Genomic DNA, 19190 nt, shown 5'->3' on the forward strand with positions numbered 1-19190 from the left:
TGCTCTTCTTTGACAGAGATTTTACAGCTCTTTATCCGACAGAAAAAAGATCGTCTTGAGCCAGAATACATATGCATCCTTCCAGTGTGGAAATTACTGTGAACTTGCAAACCAGCTTTCACAGCAGAAGAGGACAAGAAAAGAGGTGGAAAAGAATACTGTCAAAAAAGTTTGTAATTTATCTCCTAACATTTTCTGATGATCTATTATTAAAAATAGAAATGATTATTTAAAATGATGACATGGTTGTACAGTAAACCCTGAAGTGAAATCTACCAAAAATGTATTGATTAAGCAATCACATTTTGATAACTTATCAACACTTGCAATTTATCTTTATTTTTTCCCCAGAGAGTGGATAATAAAGTTAATTTAAATGAAATGAAATAAAAATTTAATGAAAAAACCCTCAACTATGACAGTAATCAGTAGCATAGCAAATCATTATGTTTATAATAATCATTTGGCACTAAGCATGTTCAGAGAAAATAAGAATTTTCAGAGAAGATAAAGACTACTTACACTTCCCAAGCACAATTATACAAGGTCTTTCATATTGAGAAAACCTAACCCATATAAGAGAATAATTGTCTCTCAGCATATAGCTAAGTAATGGAAACTTCAGCAATTTTTTATCCAAAATGATACTTTCTTGTAAAGACTATATTTCTATATGAAATATAGCAATATGAAGCAATCGTATTCCCCCCAAAAAAGCATCTTCATATGAATGTATTAATTTTATATGTTTGTATGAATATAGAAATTTTCTATATGGCTATATAGTTTTTTAAACCCTGAGGGTGACAAATATAAAGTATACTAAATAATTCTCCTCTTGATAAAACTTGAATTATCTGTTTTAAAAACACTGTACTATGCTTTTACGTAATAATTATATTTACATAAAATGATAAGCATGCTGAAATGAACACTTACTTTTGGCATCTACTAGCTTCTCTCTTGGTGAAATTTCAGAAGAACAAAGTTGTTCCTTTACTTTGGCAACATCTTTTGGATGTAAGAAGTCAAATAAGCTTTGTCCAGTCAAACTAGCCTATTCATAAGGTAGACATTTATTTAAAATGAGCACCACATTTTTTCTACATTTCCTGATACAGACATATGATCAATAGCCTTTTTTTGTTAAAGGTTGATTTTTCTCAAGCTCAAAGATACATTCACTATACTGCATAACATTAGCTTAGTCAGCATTGGAAGCAGGGTGTTTGTAGACAGAAGAAAACACATGTGCACAGAACCATACCTGGATATACACACATCATTACAAACACCTAATCACTAATATTCTGTTAAATCTTGTTACTCTTGTTAACATCCCCCAATTCACACGTTACTTCTAAGTCATTATGATTTAAATTTTTTTATCCTTCGTAAAAGGAGAGATATTAAATTATGATATAATATGGAAATCACAAAGTAGCTGTGATTTTATTGTTTGACTCAGAGATTTACCATACTTTAAAAAAAAAAAAATGACCACACTATTGAAAAACAAAATTCAACCCAGAAAGAATAGCTCTAGACTTCCTATTAAACTCTCCCAATATGCGGAGCATGCCTGGGTCTATGCCTTCACTTAGGCAGTCTCATCAGCCAGAGTTCATTACCCCACGTCCATAAACTCAATTCCCTGGCCACACCAGCCAATTGCCTTTTATTCCTTACACTCCCTGGACTCCCTAGATTCCCTCTCCCAGCCGGAAATGTCTTCCTCCCCTTCTCTGCTCTTTTTCAAGACTCCCTTCTGATGAGCCTAGCAGACATTCTGCTTCACATGTGAAGCCCTCCCTGACCCACAATGATCACTCCTCTTTCTGAACTCCTGTATTACCCAAGCAGATATTCCTATAGAAGACAGAACAATTGGACAAGCCGATACAAGTGTTTAATAGTCTGGACTATTTGGCAGTTAGATATCTCCTAATAAAAAAACTAGCACCTAAGAAAGAAAGATTTATGCATCAGTCTATTCTATGTTTGGTCAATATAAGTCTATATCCTGAATTCTCTAAAGCAAATTAGGTTTCTGAATCTGAAAAGCTGAGGACAAGCCCTGCATCATGGGAATCTCAACATCCTCCTGCACAGCCAGTGATTCTCTTAAATGGCCTCTGATGTGCAAAGTCAGTGTCCAGTCACCAATTCCACATCACTCACTTGGAACTTAAGTGCCACCCTGAATCGTCAGTTATCTCTGTGTGTGTACGTGTATGGTGTTTTCCATCTCCAATCAGAAGATGGAATCGTCAAGTCTTAAGTACTTAAAATTTAAGTCTTTAAGTTTTTACCTTAGCAATTTAAAAGACTTGTTAAGTGTTTCAACAAGACTTAAATCATCAAGTCTTGTTTCCCCAGCTATAACCAGCTGCACGATTCATTGTGATTCATTGGTTTTCAGTCCTTCTGTATATAAGCTCATAATACGTCTTTCTCTGTTATTTAATTCATTATCTGTGAATGCCTTATATCCCCCCAAACTTGAAAATAGGCCGAAACTAATGAGAGTTATTCAAGAACAAAGCTGTGATCTGATTTCTGTTGCTGGTTTATTCACTCTGATGGATTAGTTTCAACGCTACAGTTTTTGAGTAGCTGGTTTAAATTAAGTGGTGTTCAGTAATTAGGAGGTAAAATATAATAATAATTACTAAACCAGTTAAATAAAAGGTGCGTTTCAGTGGGTGTTGTCATAGATTAGATTAAAAGCTGTTATGCAGTTCACATAACTTAATAAACAATAATGCTGTCTCTTGGAGGGAACAGAGAAGGGCAACCAACACTTTCCAGGCAATCCCAAATATGACCCCTAATTTAGTCTTTACATCTTGAGAGAGAAGTATAATCATCATGTCCACTTTTTACATAAGAGGAAGGTGAGGCCCAGTGAAATTAAATAACTTGCTGAAGATCAGAAAGTGAACACTAATGTCAGTAATAAAAATCCATACTCTTCCCACACATCTTCCCATCTCTCTTGGAGTTCTAATTTAGCAGAACCTAATCTGACATCCCCATGGGAAGAGTTTAGAAAAACAGCTTCGAAATATGTGTTTGCTCAAAAAATTAAACACTGTGTGGAAAAGATCCTCAGTGTTAGATACCTGATCATAATTAAGTGTTTTGGAGACTGACTTAGAAACGAAGAGAATTCTTCCTCTTTCACATCCAACCACAAATAGGAAGCCTTCTGCAGTCTAGGATTTAAAAATAGAAAAGCAAATATTTTAAAATATCTTCTGTCTCTTTCACACACATACATATTCAGATTTTGAGGAAATTATTGTGGCAATAAAAGTAACAGAGTGGTTGGTCATAGAACTAGTAAAATTAATTTTAAGAAATTTTCTTAAGACATAAAAAGATTTATAAAGATCATATTGAATCACAGTATAAACTCATGTTTTTGACATGGAAAGTTTAGCCATGGAATACTTAGTTGAGATATTTTCTCATACTAAAATCAAAATTACCTTTACCAAATTCTACCACACTGCATACAGAAACTTTGTAAAGATACCAAAATATATCAATAACAACTACTGCCCATGATGTGCTGAGGTGGAAGGAATGTGAAAATTGGGAACAGGAAGCGCTGAAGACCACTTACTGTATACCTTCTTATACTTTTGCAATAATGATAAAGTATCACTTATTCTAAACTAAATTTTTAAAATGCTCGTGTATCACCTACTCCCATAATGTCTACCCAGCAAATCCCTGGAGAAGCAACTACGTGGCAGTAGATGTGTGTGGACACACAGGGTAAGTCTGGCACTCCTGCCTGACATGGCCTTGGACTCATTTTTACCAACTGGAAACAAACATGAGGTGAATTAGGCAGATGTGTTCTGTGAGGGCAGAACCAGGGTTATATGAAGTAATGGCTGTAAAAAACACTTAAAGACTAGTGAGAAAGCTTCAAAAGCATACCATTTATATTTTGCTATCTTTAAAAATCTTTTTTTTAATCTGCAAAATATCCTTTATATTCCTGCCAGGAATACTATACTTTAATTAAGCTGTTCAAATAAAAGAGTAGCTTTATAAAAAAAAAAAGAAAAATGGACAAAGATGTATATGAAGGATCTTTCTATTCAATCAGACTTAAAGCCCAGTATGTCACACAGCACATGACCAAGCCACTTATCACCTCGTGGGGGCAGGATAAGCCGTATCAATCAAAATATGATCGATCATATTTTCCATGTCAAATAAACCTCTAGACTGGGGAATCTGAAAAGCCATGTATATGAAGTGATGGGGACAGAAATGTCAAAGCATCCACTAATAACTCATCAAGCAAGCAGCGACCGGCTTCTGCAGAGACCAGGATCCAGAAGGAACAGGACAGCAGATAGATGGCTTTGAAGGAGGTGGTAACAGTGGGGACTAAATCAGTGGAGTGAGAGATGAGGGCATTAGGGAGTAGAAAGAGCTAAGCATTAAAGACAAGCTTTGCTCCGTATTTTGGCAAGTGCCTATTCTCTTTCTCCATGTTCATTAGCCCAAATTAATGAGACACGGCTACGTCTATATTTTAAATTTCTATATTAAAGGAAATATGGTGTAATATAGAGAAAGTCCTGTATGTTTACAGGAAGCAAACTGAAGAAAATTTGTCTCCCATTCAAATAAAAATGAAAGCACATATAAACTTTGACAAATATATCTTTACTTACTTTAAGGATTAAGTGTCTGAGCTCATTATCCTGAATAAATGAAGGTCTATAATTATCTCCTGCATAAGAATTTGTCATGCCTAAAAAGAAACAAATCAAAAATTACTGAAAATATAGTAGAGAGGGTGATGTGCTCAGTGCTCAATGAACATTAGTAATACTGCTGCTGTTGCTATTGCTGACGATATTTTCTCTTTTAGCACATTCTAAGAGTCTTCTGTAATCATTTTCTTTCTTTATTACTAGATTAAAATTTCTTACTTTCAGATTGTGAATTAATTCTTAGAACTACTTATAACTTTATACTCAAATGTGCAGAGTAAGAGCTGTATATAAGAAAGCATTATAATAAAATGTACTTGCAACAATATTCAAGAATCCATATGTAGCATGGTTTCAGTTATCCATGGCCAACCACGGTCCAAAAATAGGTGAGTACGGTACAATAAGATATTTTGAGAGAGACCACATTTGCATAACTTTTATTATAGTATACTGCTATAATTGTTCTATTTTATTATGTTAATCTCTTACTGTGCCTAATTTGTAAATTAAACTTTATCATAGGTATGCATATATAGGAAAAAACAGTATATACAGGGTTCAGTGCTATCTGAGGTTGCAGGCATCTGCTGGGGGTCTTGGAATGTATGCCTCATGGATAAGGGGGGACTACTACGTTATTTTGGTAATTACTTAGCTTATTAACACTGACTATATGAATTACGCTGAATGGCAAAATTCTGGAATTCTAAACAAATTTTATGGATTCAGGGGATTTTCCAGTAAGAAAACGCCTTTAACGACAGTATGGAGACCATTGTTCTGATAAATGCAAAAATGCATAAAATATAAATGAAATAATTCATTTTAAGCCCTAAGCACCAAGTTATTATATTATAATGGAAGTCTCCAACTGAAGAGACGTCAAAATGATAAGGAATTATCAGGCCAAAACCAAGGTAACAGTTTGACCTGAGAGGAGTAAGAGAAGCACCGAAACCACATTTGTCATGAGGGCATCCACCAACCCAGACATATGGCCACAGAGGGGGTGTAGGGGACAGTCCCCAGGGGACAATTCAGAAGTAAATCAATTTTCCCTCCCTTCTATTCCCCAAACTCGCTAACCCCTGTCCCCTCTTCTGGGGGACTGCAAGAAAAAGTTGCTCTTGCAAGAGAAAGGTGGGGTAACACTCTGAGATATTTTAACCACAAATTGGCCCCTGGATGGATCTGCAGTCGAAACTCACCAGTTAGCTAAGTGGTGGTGATGGTAAGGGGAGGTGGGGCAGTGGGGTTGGGTGGGGGGCATCAGAAAATCAAAAACACCTCATGCTATGATTTGACAGTTTTCTCAGACTCATAGCCCTCCCTAGGAGCCTGGCATAGGCAAAAGAAGACCTCCTCTGTTGGACTCTATTCTAGGCCTCAAAGAATTCTCCCAAATAATTCCTTGGTATTATAATTATTACACAGCAGCCTGGTAGGACTATAGGAGGAGGAAGCTGAGGAAGGGATGAAAGACACGGACTCTGAGTGGTAGGCCAGGGTAAAGGAATAAATCAATTTTGATCAAGGCAGTGGCATTTCCAGGTCTGGCCTGAAGCAGGCTGGCGCAGCACATGCAGCAAAAGTGAGCTGGGGAAACCCTGTCAGTGCACACCAGACAGGATGGCGGTGTGGATGGGCACTTGACCGCTGCACCTCTGCTCAGAAGGGCGATGGTGAAATCTACGCCCTGTTCCGGGGAATCCTCTCTGGATTAGACAGTGCCTCCTCCCTGCTGCGCTTCCAAGCCTCGCCTCCCTCTTGCACCTCTGCCATGACATCTGTCATGCTAGGTTCTAATGAACTCTTCCTAGGTCTGTCTTCCTCATCGGACCATGAACCCCTAGCAGGCAGAGACCTCGCCTCATTCACCTTGATGTCCCCAGCACAGGAGTGTACCTGATGTTCAGTCCATACTTGTTGAACTAGTTGATGCATGGCTTTTCCCTTAGGTCACATTGCTAATGTGAAAACACTTGGGTAATTTTAGGGTTGCAACCAAATGACCTCTGTTGAACCTGCAGATTTTCACTGCTAAAGGATTTAAGGAAAATATTGCATACAGTTTATGCAAGCCTCAGTTGAGGGTAACAGAGTCACTTATTTCACAATAGACTGTTATGAAAACAAGATCTCCTGTCACGCTCCCAAGAGGAAGCACCAGGAGTCGGGGTTACTGCTGCTCTCCTGTAAGACGCCTCGACCCAACTTGGCAGAGTCCCTGTATTGTGCTCATACAATGTCCATTTCCCTGAAACAGATTCTCTTTTTCCTGGCATGCAGTGTTAGAGATCTAAACTAAGACCCTTGGTCATCCTTTGCTCATTCCCTTTTTATACTTTTTGAGCCAAATTCCACTATAATCTTTTAGGTCTTTATAATTCTTAACTTTCAGAATCTCCTCTGGGGTCCTCAGCCTGCTACTTTGCCAGGTCTCATCTTCTCAATACAAATTTACATCACAAACATTAGTAAATTGAAAACTCAATTCTATTTCCAGTACCCTCCCCCAAGGTGGACTGCGATTATTTCCAAAAAGATATGACTTCTTTTTTGTTTTCTTTTTTTGAAACAGGGTCTCGCTGTTACCTGGGCTAGAGTGCAGTGGCATCATCATAACTCACTACATGCTCAAACTCCTGGGCTCAAGCGATCCTCCTGCCTCAGCCTCCCAAGCAGCTGGGACTGTAAGTGTCACCATCATGCCTGGCTGATTTTTCTATTTTTTTTTGTAGAGACGGGGTTTCGCTCTTGCTCAGGCTGGTCTTGAATTCCTGGCCTCAAGCTATACTCTCACCTCAGCTTCCCAGAGTGCTAGGATTACAAGCATGAGCCACCACACCTGGCCCCCTCAAACCAGATGTGATTTCTACTACACATATATACATATGATTTATTACACTTCTGTTTAAAATTCAAACTCAGGTCGGGGAACTGCTGAAGTCAGGAATGATCACACACATACCCAGAGGCAGTGGCTGGGACCTCCCTCCCCTAACGTCTCACACGTGGGAGATTCCTCAGAATAGTAAGGCATGATGCATTTTAAGGCACTACACATGAATCTGAAGTTTTAAGAGAAATTGCTGAAGTCAAGAAGATATTTTTCCCAAAGAATAGCAATCTCCCAATAACTTAAAATTATAATAATTAATACTACACTTCAGAACTTCTACAGCATTGAGAGGTATGAAGGGCAGGTAACATTTTCTTCATATTACACATGGGAAAACAAGAAGAAACATAAACACTTTCTAAGGTCAGTCACATGGGAAGCTTCAGATAACACTTTGCTTTTATGAGAACTAAATTTTCTGACATCTAATTTAGGATTCTCTCCACAGACTATGGACACGCATCAAAATTAATGCCTATAAAGCTGAAAGATACATTGATACAGAATCTCCACAGCTGATAACAAAATAAACCCATCAGAGACCTCGATTACAGAGAAGACTTCACAAACCCAAGTGTGAGGCCATCTTCAAACTCACCTTTTAAAGATTTCAAGTGCTGCACAGCCATTCTTAAAACTGAAAGTTTGTCCAGTTTACGTGCCACAGGTTTGCACTGAGGAATCATTGCAGACAGTTCTTCAATCAGGTTATTCATTTTATCTCTCCTCCGCTTTTCAGTTTGGCTATGAGCTTCTCTACGAGGGAAAAAGCACCTCCTTTATAAGTAACCCTAAGCAGACCCCCGGTCCCCCCAGGGGCTCTCGCTCACTGGAGCAGGCCTGGGCCCTGCAAGCACACGCTGCTCTTCCTCTCAACGTGGGCCTTGCAGGTGCCAACGAAGGGAGAGGAAAGAGCTGCTGGGAGCAGGAACAGTACTCATAAAACCCACTGCCCTTCTTCAGTCCCACCCTACCTTATCTCCTGAAGCTTTCCAGAACCAAGCCATGTGTCTGAGAGCCAGGGTGGTTTTCCTGCCTCCCTCCAATCTTAGAGGAAGAGATGGGTGCCCTTCCGTTCCCAGTTAGCTCCTCTCCAGTGTCTGTGTAAACAGTTATCAACATCTTAACCTCGTTCTCTTCACAGCTCTTTATCCTGGGTCTGTGAACATGCTCACATCTCCTCTCTCTGAAAAAATACCCTTTCCTTAATTCTGGTTGCCTTCCATTCTCAGCAAGATCCCTGAAAGTGTGCAGTCTCCGCTCCCAGGCACATCTCCACCTATAAAATCAACCTCCCACGAGCCCTGCCCCACTGACACTATGCAGCAAAGACCATTTTCTCTCTCACCATCCCTCACTGATCCCAGCCTTCAATCTGACCCTGCTGACATTCTGTCGAATCCTAGCTCTAATTCTAGAAATCTAGAACTGTAGATTCTACTTCTTAAAATATTTCTGAAATACATCTTCTCCTCCTCCCCATCTGCTCTGTCATTGCCTTAATTTAGGCCCATTGCATTACCCTGAAAGTCTTTTAAACTGATGCTCTTTCTGGTGTCTTCCTTTCCCAGTCTATCCTGCAACTTCTAGAATTACTTTAAAACAAATCAAACCATCTAATCCCATTGCACAAAACTGCTCACTGCATTTCTGCTGCCTATGAGGAACAGCCAGAGTCCCTAATTACATGCCAAAATCTCCAGTTTCAGCATCTCTCCATGTCTTTTCCCAACAGCTCCACACAGCAGCAAAGCCCAGTGACTTGTTAGTCCTCACACATTCTCTCGCATCTCCATGTCTTGACCTTTACTAGGCTTAGAAAGTCCTTCCTTTCTATGTTCTTGGAAAAATCTTATTCTTTCTTCAAAACCCAGCTCAGTTAGTCTCCTGGGAAACTTTTTCTGATGACCACATGATTAATCACTCCCCTCTGTAAGCTACACCGGTACCTTTTATACCTCTACCATATTTCAACGAATGTAAGATGCCGTCAACTGTAAGATGCACTATTATTTAATGCATCCCTAGGGAAGAAATGCTGCCAATTAACAGAAAGATGCCACTGAAGATAAGACATTTTCACAGACAATAAAATGTAGAGGAAAAAAGTACATCTGAGATTTCAAGAACTACGCAGTTGTATTTCTCACGCTTTGCTGTAAACGTGTCTCTCTCTCCCACACACTCAGATCACGGCAACTCCAGACTTTCTACATTAGCAGAGCTTGGGGGGCAATCTGATAGGAAAGTGTGATCAGTGGGAGACTTGCCCGATCTGTTTTTGCAGAGACTTTAAATTAGATGAAAGAAAATATAATTTTTCCAGATAAAAGAGTGTGTATGTGGGTAGGGAGGAGCACCAATGGGGACTGAGGGAGCTGTAACAACACTCCCCTCCCCAACGAGTCACCCCGGCAATGCCACTCCTAGAACAAAATATGTACTTCTGGGGAAACAGGATGGAATTCAAATCACATGTGTACTTATACAAAATTTAGCTCTCTACTCATACTTTTAGTTTATTCATGAGCAATTAGATTAAAATTGTGTGATTAAAAAAATGTTGGAGTTACGCTCTTGCTAGAATGGTCACCTCTTTTTTCTACCAGTATCACCCACTGGCACAGACAGCTGCCATGGACAGAGACGCCCAACTCCAGGATGTACAGAAGAATGGCAGAAGGGGTGTTCTCTCCCACAGCCAGGACTTAGAGGGAGATGAGAGCAAGGTGGGGACTAAGACTTCTCTGAAGAACAGTGAATGATGATGGGAGAGCCAGGAAACCCAGAGGAAAGGGAAACAACCAGTGTTTGAATAAGCTGCTTTACTTGAAAGAGCCGCAACTGAAAAGATTTCTGGAGGATTTTATTAAGGGCATATTTATCCAGAAGCTTGTTTTCTGTTTAATGATTCCTCAGGGCTCTGGCTCCTAATTCTTTGTTCAGTTACTGCCACTTTGAACCATGGTCCTGTTTTGTAGAATCATATCAGAAAACAGAATAAATGAAGAAAAAAGCAAAACTTAGATCTGGACAAGTTGTCAGACGCAGAAAAAAATTTTACGTTGTGTTGAAAGAATGTGTTAAAATAACCGACACAGAATGTGTGATGATGGATTTCTAATAATCGGATACCCTGTAATTCTGATCTGTTTATATCATGAATCAGTTTTTCTTTAGCACCTAAAGAAAGTAATAGTTATTTTTAATAAATAGCTATTCAAAGAGAAATTTAAAGGCATAAAAGCCAAAATGTTATTCAAGTAGCTAGAAAAGTACGTTAACAAGTGCCTGATAACACTGCTTCTCAGAGCATAACAAGAGAGAAAAGCCAAATATTCACCAACCCATCCTATCCTGACATCACCTTTACCTTTGGCTAAGGGCCTGCATGTGCGACTTTGTTCACCCACCGTGTGTCATCTCAACAATTCAATGTACCTGACGGACTTCATTTTTACTTGTTGTTCACCATCTTCCACTCTACAAAAAAGCAGGATAAAATATCAAACTACAGGAAATAGCTTTTCTGTAATTCTTGAGGGAGAAATAAATGTGAGATTAAGTCCAATCATGCTAATTCCTATTAAATCTTGCACTATACATGCTACCTTGAGCACCTACTGACCAGAAATGATTATTACTGTCTACATGAGCTGTTCTCCTGCTAATGCTGACAGGTAACACCATTCCCATAAGGGTGACAAAACCTACATTAACTGACAATGAACAATAATTGGTGCTCTATTTAGAAATGATCTCATGCCAATCTTGAGAAGAAAATTTTCATAGAATTAACATTAAATAATTATTTTTTAAAACCATTGATGGCTTAACCAAAAACTTTATGACAGCCATATTAAAATGCCCTGAAAATGGATTAAGAATCTCAGACCTGGCTGGGCGTGGTGGTTCATGCCTGTAATCCTAGCACTCTGGGAGGCCGAAGTGGGCGGATTGTTTGAGCTCAGGAGTTCCAGACCAGCCTGAGCAAGAGCAAGACTCCGTCTCTACTAAAAATAGAAAGAAATTAATGGGACAACTAAAAATATATAGGAAAAATTAGCCGGGCATGGTGGTGCATGCCTGTAGTCCCAGCTACTTGGGAGGTTGGGGCAGGAGGATCACTTGAGCCCAGGTGTTTGAGGTTGCTGTGAGCTAGGCTGACGCCATGGCACTCACTCTAGCCCCGGCAACAAAAGTGAGATTCTGTCTCAAAAAAAAAAAAAAAAAAAAAAAAGAATCTCAGACCTTTAATCAAAAGGAATTTATTTTGCCAAAAAATCCATCTGGATGGTAAGAAATATAAAAACTGAGAACTCTGATCACTTTCCAATAATATTAATTTTCACATTAGTATAGACCTAAGCATCAGAAATGTGCTCACCAGGCCACTACTGAAATGAAATACGCTGATGGTGATAGAAGACCTTCAACATTAAAAATTTACACAGGTTCATTTTTTTAAAAAAGTGTATTTTTAAAAAGTATCATTTTGGGAGGGATTTGAAAAATGCAGGGCAAAGCACCCACAATCCCACCTGGAAATAATAACAGTTAACATTTTAATGTGCCTCCTTCCAGTCTCTTCCCTAAACATACAGATAAAACAACTATTTAACTTAGTCATGGGGTATGTGTATGTGTGTGTGCATGTATGTGCATACATGTGTGTAGTGTGTTGTGTAAATAGTCCTGTGTTCTACATAGATAATAAACAAAATTCAGATCACAGTGTATAACTTTTCATATCTTATTTACTAAAAACTGTAACATGAATTTATAATCTAATTTCCCCAAGTTTCAAATATTCTTAGAGAACATGATTTAAAAATGATTAAATAGTGGGCCACTGATTAGCTATACTATAATAGCTATTGTTGGATATTTTAATATCATAATATTTTCAGTATTATAAATGATATGGCTAATAAATTGTAGTGCATGCATCTTTGTACTCTAGGGGAACTTTCTGGAAGTACAATATGGATAACTATTTTAAGCATTCCTATTTATCTTACTAAATTTCCCTCTTGAAAGACTTAAAATGAACATTTTCCAGGCACTGAAAAAAGTCTGGCCTACCTTTGAACTATTTTATTCATTTGAACTCTGAGTTTTTAATAATTTTTTTACTTAAAAAAAGGTATTGCTGTTTATGGAAAATTTAATCAAATTTATGGAGAGATGCTCAAAAATATTCCAAATGAAAAGGACCACGAAGATATAAGCTTAATCAAATGGTGCTTTTCCTTCTCATTGTCTAAATAGAGTTTTCACATTTATAGTACTTTATTAAAAATATTTTCACATATGTTATTTGAGTCTCATGACATTGTGATGTCGCTATTACTATGCCCATTTTATAGATGAAAGAACTGAGGCCCAGTGAAGTTAATGACTGCTCAAGGTCATGTAACTAATAGGAGGCCAAGTGACACTTATTCTACGCAGGCTGGTGTACCTTCCACTATACCCTGTCTCTCCATTGTCAGTCTGCTGTGTGACTGGCACATATAAAATTAAAGAGCTTCTCTGAAGCAAAAGAGAGTATCAGATTAAGTCAGCTTCTTTTTAGCCTGACTTCATATTAAGGGAATAAAACAGAAAATAATTATACAAGTGAATGATTTTCTTCCTAATGGTCTGGAATTACACACAGTCATCCCTCAGTAACTGGGGTGGGGAGGGGGAGGATTGGTTCTAGGGCCCGCCACGGATACCAAACTCCAAGGATTCCTCATATAAAACAGCATAGTATTTTCACATAACCCACACATATCCTCCCATATACTTTAAATCATCTCTAGATTACTTATATACCTAATACAACGTAAATGCTATGTAAATAGTTGTTATTCTGTATTGTATAGGGAATAATGACAAGAAAAAGTTTGGACATGTTTAGTACAGACCCAATGTTTATTTTCGATCTTTGGTTGGTTGAATCCACGGATGTGGGACCCACCAATACAGAGGGCTGACTGTATACATATACGTTACTTCACTTTTGAAAGGTAAACTTTGGCTTTTTAAAATTATGTCTTTGCTTTGATTGTCAGTGTTTTAGCAAATGAACTCACTGAGTGAACTTGCCTCCTTAACGAAATCCAGATATACGGTACTTAGGAAATCCAAAGACCCTTTTATATTACGGTCCCTGGTAGAACAGAATACAAGGCATGATCTTGCTGGTCAAACAACTCATTTCTTTGTTTGTAGCACAAACCTAGATAATTAGTAAATATGCTATTTGTATATTTTCTCCATGCTGGCATTTGGTCTATATTCATATTTTTACTAATGGATTTTAATAAGCTTTCTGATATTAATAATATTCACATTATTTAGACACATTTTCTTAGTATGGCATCTTACACTACAGTAACATAATTATTCCAAAACTCAGTGCAAGGTCTCCTTGAAAACTACTTTCACTGCATTTTGAATGAAAGGTAGGCACTTTTCCAAACCAACCACAGGCAAATGAAGTCAGAAGCAGATACAGTCTCAAACTAGTCTCCAGATTCACCACTTTTTGAGACCCTGTCTTTGAACTTGCTTCCTCCGGTGTCTGAGATACCACACCCACCTCAGAGCCACGCCTTCTCTCATTTGGGGCAGGCTTCCCCTCCACCTTTTACTGTCTTTAAGTGACTGCACTTCCAGAGCACACCCTCAGCCCCCCGTCTTCCCAATCCATACACCTCTTCCAGGGACGTAGCCCACACCCATCACTTCAAGTGCTTCTTGTTCATTAACGACATCTGAAACTCTATCTCCAGGCCAGGCTTCAACCATGAGTTCTAGACTCTTGAGTCCTGCTTGAAGCTTCCATAAATAGCCCATTCTTAGTGTGTCCACAAGTGAACTCATCATCTTTCCCTCAATCTCAGTGAGTGAAAATACCACTCTCCATGGAGGAGCCCAAATTGGAAAACTTGGACGCTTTTTGTATCCTTTCTCCGCACAACCAACAGTCATGAAGTCTTAGAGATCTTGTCTTCTAAATCTGTGACGTGTCCCTTCCTTTCTCTCCCTGTCCTGTCCAGGGCCACTCTCTTTGACCAACACTCAGAAAACCTAATCCCGAGCAAAAGCTTCACAGATGCTCCCTCTGCTTGCAAGGTTTTCCTCCTTTAGCCCATCCTCCATGCTGTTTCCAGGTTGACTCTTTGCAAATGTGAATCTGTGCCACTCACGCCTACTAGGATGGCTATAATTTAAAAACTGAAAATAATAAGTATCAGTGAGGATGTGGGGAAACCAGAACCCTTCTACACTGCTGGTGGGAACATAAAATGATGCAGCCACTGTGGAAAACAGTTTAGCAGTTCCTCAAAAACTAAACAGAATTACAAAACTAAACGGAATTATCAGATGACGCAGCAACTCCACTCCTAGTTATAGATCCAAAAGAACTGAAAACAGGGACTCCAACAGGTATTTATACAGCAAGGTTCACAGCACCATTATTCACAACAGTCAAAAAGTGAAAATAACCCAAGTGTCCAACAGAGGAACAGACAAAAAAATATGGTATATACACACAATGGAATATTATTCAGCCATAAACAGGAATGAAATCCTGATATACGCTACAATATGGATGAACCTTGAAATAAGCCAGACACAAAAGGACAAATATATAATTCCACTTATATAAAATATGTAGAATATGCAAATTCATAGAGTTTCTATTTGGGGTAATGAAAAGGTTTTAGAAATAGGAGGTAGTGATGAGACCACAGCACTGAACACAGTTGAAGCCAATGAATTGTACACTTAAGAGTGCCTTGAATGGCAAATTTCATGATATATATAATTTATCATAACAAAAAAAAAGTGAAAAAGCAAGCAAGTTTTTAAAAAATATAAATTTGATCAAGTTTCTCTCATGCTTAGAATCCTTCAGTTTTCCTAACGCATTCAAGATCATTTTCGGATTCTTTACTTCAGCAGACCTTCATGGCCCAGTTCGTGTTTATCTCTGAAACCTCATAGCTCACTCACCTCTAAGTGCACCCTCTGCTCTACTGTGACAACCACTTGTTTCCTGATCAGCAGTACCAAACTGCCTACCTGTCCTTTTGTACAACTGTTCCTTCTACCTAAAATACCTTCTCCTCTCCTGCTCTGTAGACTCATTTCTAGTCTTCATTTAACACTTAGAGCTTAAGGCAACTTCTCCAGGAAGCTTCACTCCTGATCCCAATCTTATTTAAATGCCCAACTTTCTCTGTTGCCATAGTACAGAGGGTCTGTACTATAGCAGTTATCATGATGTATAATAACTGTCTCTCACTTGTACAAGTTTCTTGTATCTTATCTCTCTCTCTTCCTCCAAGTCTACTGAGTGTCACACAGTAGGTACTGAGTAAATGTTTAATGATTCCATTCCACAGAACTTCATCAAGACCCTTTTAAAGCACCAGCTCTCTACTCGAAACTGACAGTACCACAGAAAAGGTGAACATTTTCATACATTCCTCTTTGTTTAAAAATACCCAACACTCTGAGGCTACATGAGTGAAGTCAGCCTCTTATCTATGGACTGGCTTTCGTGAACCTTCCTGAACCTCCAGGAAGGACACTAAATAATCAGCACTTTGTAAAATCCTAAAGTACTTTGACATCCAAAATTTCATTAACAGGAATAGAAAATGGTGAGATAAAAGGAGGATTGGAGCAGAACGGAAAGGCTCTGGAATAGATAATGAGCAAACCAGTGGGATGTATGCTTTCTTTCCACTACCATTCTATGCCCCCTTCAAATAGGGGATGGAATATGTCAAAGATGGTCCAGGACTTACCTGCTGCCACTGGTTGCTGATATTTCTATTCTTGTTGAAAGAAGATAGGTAAAGGGATTCTGAGAAAGATTTTCCACCACTTTTTCTGTCATGATTCCTGACCTGGAAGGAAGGAGGCTTTGGGTCACCCCCTACCCAGACGTCTGGGAAACGGACAGCATGACTGTGCTCAGGTGCAAGAAGTATCTTCCCTGTCCAGCTACAGAGAGAGGAAGCTGGGTGCAGTGAAGAAAATACCACATCAGGAATCAAGTATTTTAACTACTTGTGTGATGTTGGGCAAGCTGCTTCTTCATTTTCTATAATGTGAGAAGTTACCTGTGTAATCTTTAGTGTGTTGTTTGCTGCCAAAAAATAATAATCTGTCAGTACTTTGCATGCTTCTAATATTTCCCCGAGCACTGACGACATCATCCCATTGACCCCCAAAACCAGTGTAAGGTCTCAGCCACGGCCCCATGCGACACAAAACCGTGCTGCCTCTAGTGTTCACTGTTCCCATTTCAATCACCACAATCTTATTTAGACACTAAGAAAGAACAGTGCTGCTTATGATTCTGAAGAATAAGGAAGAAAATAAAAAGGACTAACAGTCACTTCTAGCTCAAGGTAAGTGGGGAGTATTAATTGATAATTTAGGATGGAAAACAGAAAATAGCTCTAGACAGACTGTCACTTGATCCACTGTGGTTTTCATGCCTACTCAAGTTAATGGAGGAGACTAAGAGAATACAGACAACCAAAAACAGTAGATAATCTCCCAATCTGTTATACGTGGCTTGGGAAGTGCTTTGGTATTTACACTTGAATAACACTCATTCTGCTGTCTTGGGAATTGAAGCTGAATTATAAAGTGTATTGGGAATAACTAAGTTAAAAAGAGCTAGGATGTTTCATTATGTCCTCATCTCAACCCCCAGCTCAGAACTTTTCCCTTCATTCACGATGAAGAACTATCATCAACTTTTACATATGTAAAGCACAAGCCTAAGATGAGTTGCTCTAAACTGCTATCATTATTTTCCCCTGATGTGATTGACTGATTGACTGACAGGATCTCACTATGTTGCCCAGGCTGGTCTCAAACTCCTGTGCTCAAGTGACACTCCTGCCTCAGTCTCCTGAGTAGCTAGGACTACAGGTGCATGCCACTGTGCTCAGCTTGCTGTAATCCTTACAACATATAAACCCTAGCTTTTGGGAAGTTATTAAAGAGTATCTGGGGTTGCAAGCTACAGAAAGCAATAAAAATAAATAAGGAAATATTATCTACTTGGCTTAATAAATATAGAAAATAAGAGTTTTATATAATTCAACTGACCACGGATAACCAAGGGTTGGTTATTATATACATGATGAGTAAGGTAAGAAGCGATTATTATTTTTACCCAAACACGCAAGAAGATGTTTTCCTCATGGTCAAGTATTTTGATAAGGAAGACAAGTATATTACTGAGGCCATAAACATCAAGCAAATTAGCCTATGTTTCTACGTCTTTTTTGGACTCCAGTTGACCCTCCCAGATACCTAATAATCTTCAGAGTTGGATGGAAAAGTTCCATGTCAATCAATGACAGAAGTAGCATTTGGGTGGATAAATAATTGCCCGTGTACTTCTGAAATGCATGTACATAGAAATAATTAATGATTTAAAAAGGAATATTTTTCTCTTCTCTCTAGAGTCAAAGATTTCATGGAGTTGGAGGAACAAATTCACTTACTGGGTTGGGTCTGAATCACTTCCTTTGCGTTTTCTTGGAAACTCTGTCACATGTGAGCTGAAGCATCCAACAGCTGTTGGTTTTGTACCTGCGCTCATGTGACTGGGAACCCCAGGCGCAACGCACTGGTTCTCCTCCATCAACACTTTGCCTGTGAGAGATAAAGCACAATCAGACGTTCATTTTAAACGTTAACTTTTACTTTACGCACATCCATATCACACATTTTAGTGACTTTTCTATCTTGATATTTTAAAGATATGAGCCAAAACCAACATAACAGAATGAAAGGCTAATTATACTCAAATGTTAGTTAGAAATGTTAGTCTGTATTTTTATTTTCCCCATCTAACTGTAAAAGAAATTTGAATATCGTAGAAAATATTGAAAACACAAAAAAGTAGAAAGGAAGGGGAAAAACCAAATTCTACCAACCAAAGTTACAATTTTGAGATGTTTCTTTTTAGAATTTTTTCTATAGTTATCGTTAAAGTAATTGAAACAATAGAGTATACAGTATTCCCCTCTTAGCCGAGATTTTGCTGTCCATGGTATCAGTTATTGTGGTCAAACTTAGTCTCAAAATATTAATAGTAAATTCCAGAAAGGCACAATTCATAAGTTTTAAATTGTGCACCACCATTCTGAGTAGCATGATGAAATCTCACACCATCCCACTCCGTCCCCACCCAGGATGTGAATCCTTCCTTTGTCCAGTGTATACACTACCTTCCCATTAGTCACGCAGCCATCTTGGGTATCAGATCCACTGTCATTATCACAGTGCTTGTGTTGAAGGAACCCTTATTTTACTTCATAATGGCTCCAAAGCGTAAGAGTAGTGAGGCTGGCACATTGTTATCACTTTTCTATTTTATTACTGTTGTTAATCTCTTACTGTGTCTAATATATAAATTAAACTTTATCATAGATATGTATGTATAGGAAAAAACAGACTATATATGGGGTTCGGTACTATCTGCAGTTTCAGTTATCCCCTGGGGG

At 38.5% G+C, this 19190-nt stretch overlaps 1 protein-coding gene across 1 annotated transcript in view; it reads right to left on the reverse strand.

The window, feature by feature from the left end:
* The window catches only part of ARNTL2 (aryl hydrocarbon receptor nuclear translocator-like 2), a 50559-nt gene extending 32234 nt beyond the window's left edge, over window positions 1–18325 (reverse strand). The window contains exons 1-7 of the mRNA XM_012640995.1: window positions 18186–18325; window positions 16464–16565; window positions 8249–8406; window positions 4704–4783; window positions 3126–3218; window positions 940–1057; window positions 1–115 (exon numbers count right to left, since the gene is read on the reverse strand). Of these exons, the coding sequence (XP_012496449.1) occupies window positions 1–115; window positions 940–1057; window positions 3126–3218; window positions 4704–4783; window positions 8249–8406; window positions 16464–16565; window positions 18186–18325 (806 nt within the window). The remainder of the gene's footprint in view (window positions 116–939; window positions 1058–3125; window positions 3219–4703; window positions 4784–8248; window positions 8407–16463; window positions 16566–18185) is intronic.
* Window positions 18326–19190: the final 865 nt, after the last annotated feature.

The sequence above is a fragment of the Propithecus coquereli genome, unplaced genomic scaffold, assembly GCF_000956105.1.
Source record: "Propithecus coquereli isolate 6110/MARCELLA unplaced genomic scaffold, Pcoq_1.0 Scaffold16, whole genome shotgun sequence".
Taxonomy (NCBI): domain Eukaryota; kingdom Metazoa; phylum Chordata; class Mammalia; order Primates; family Indriidae; genus Propithecus; species Propithecus coquereli.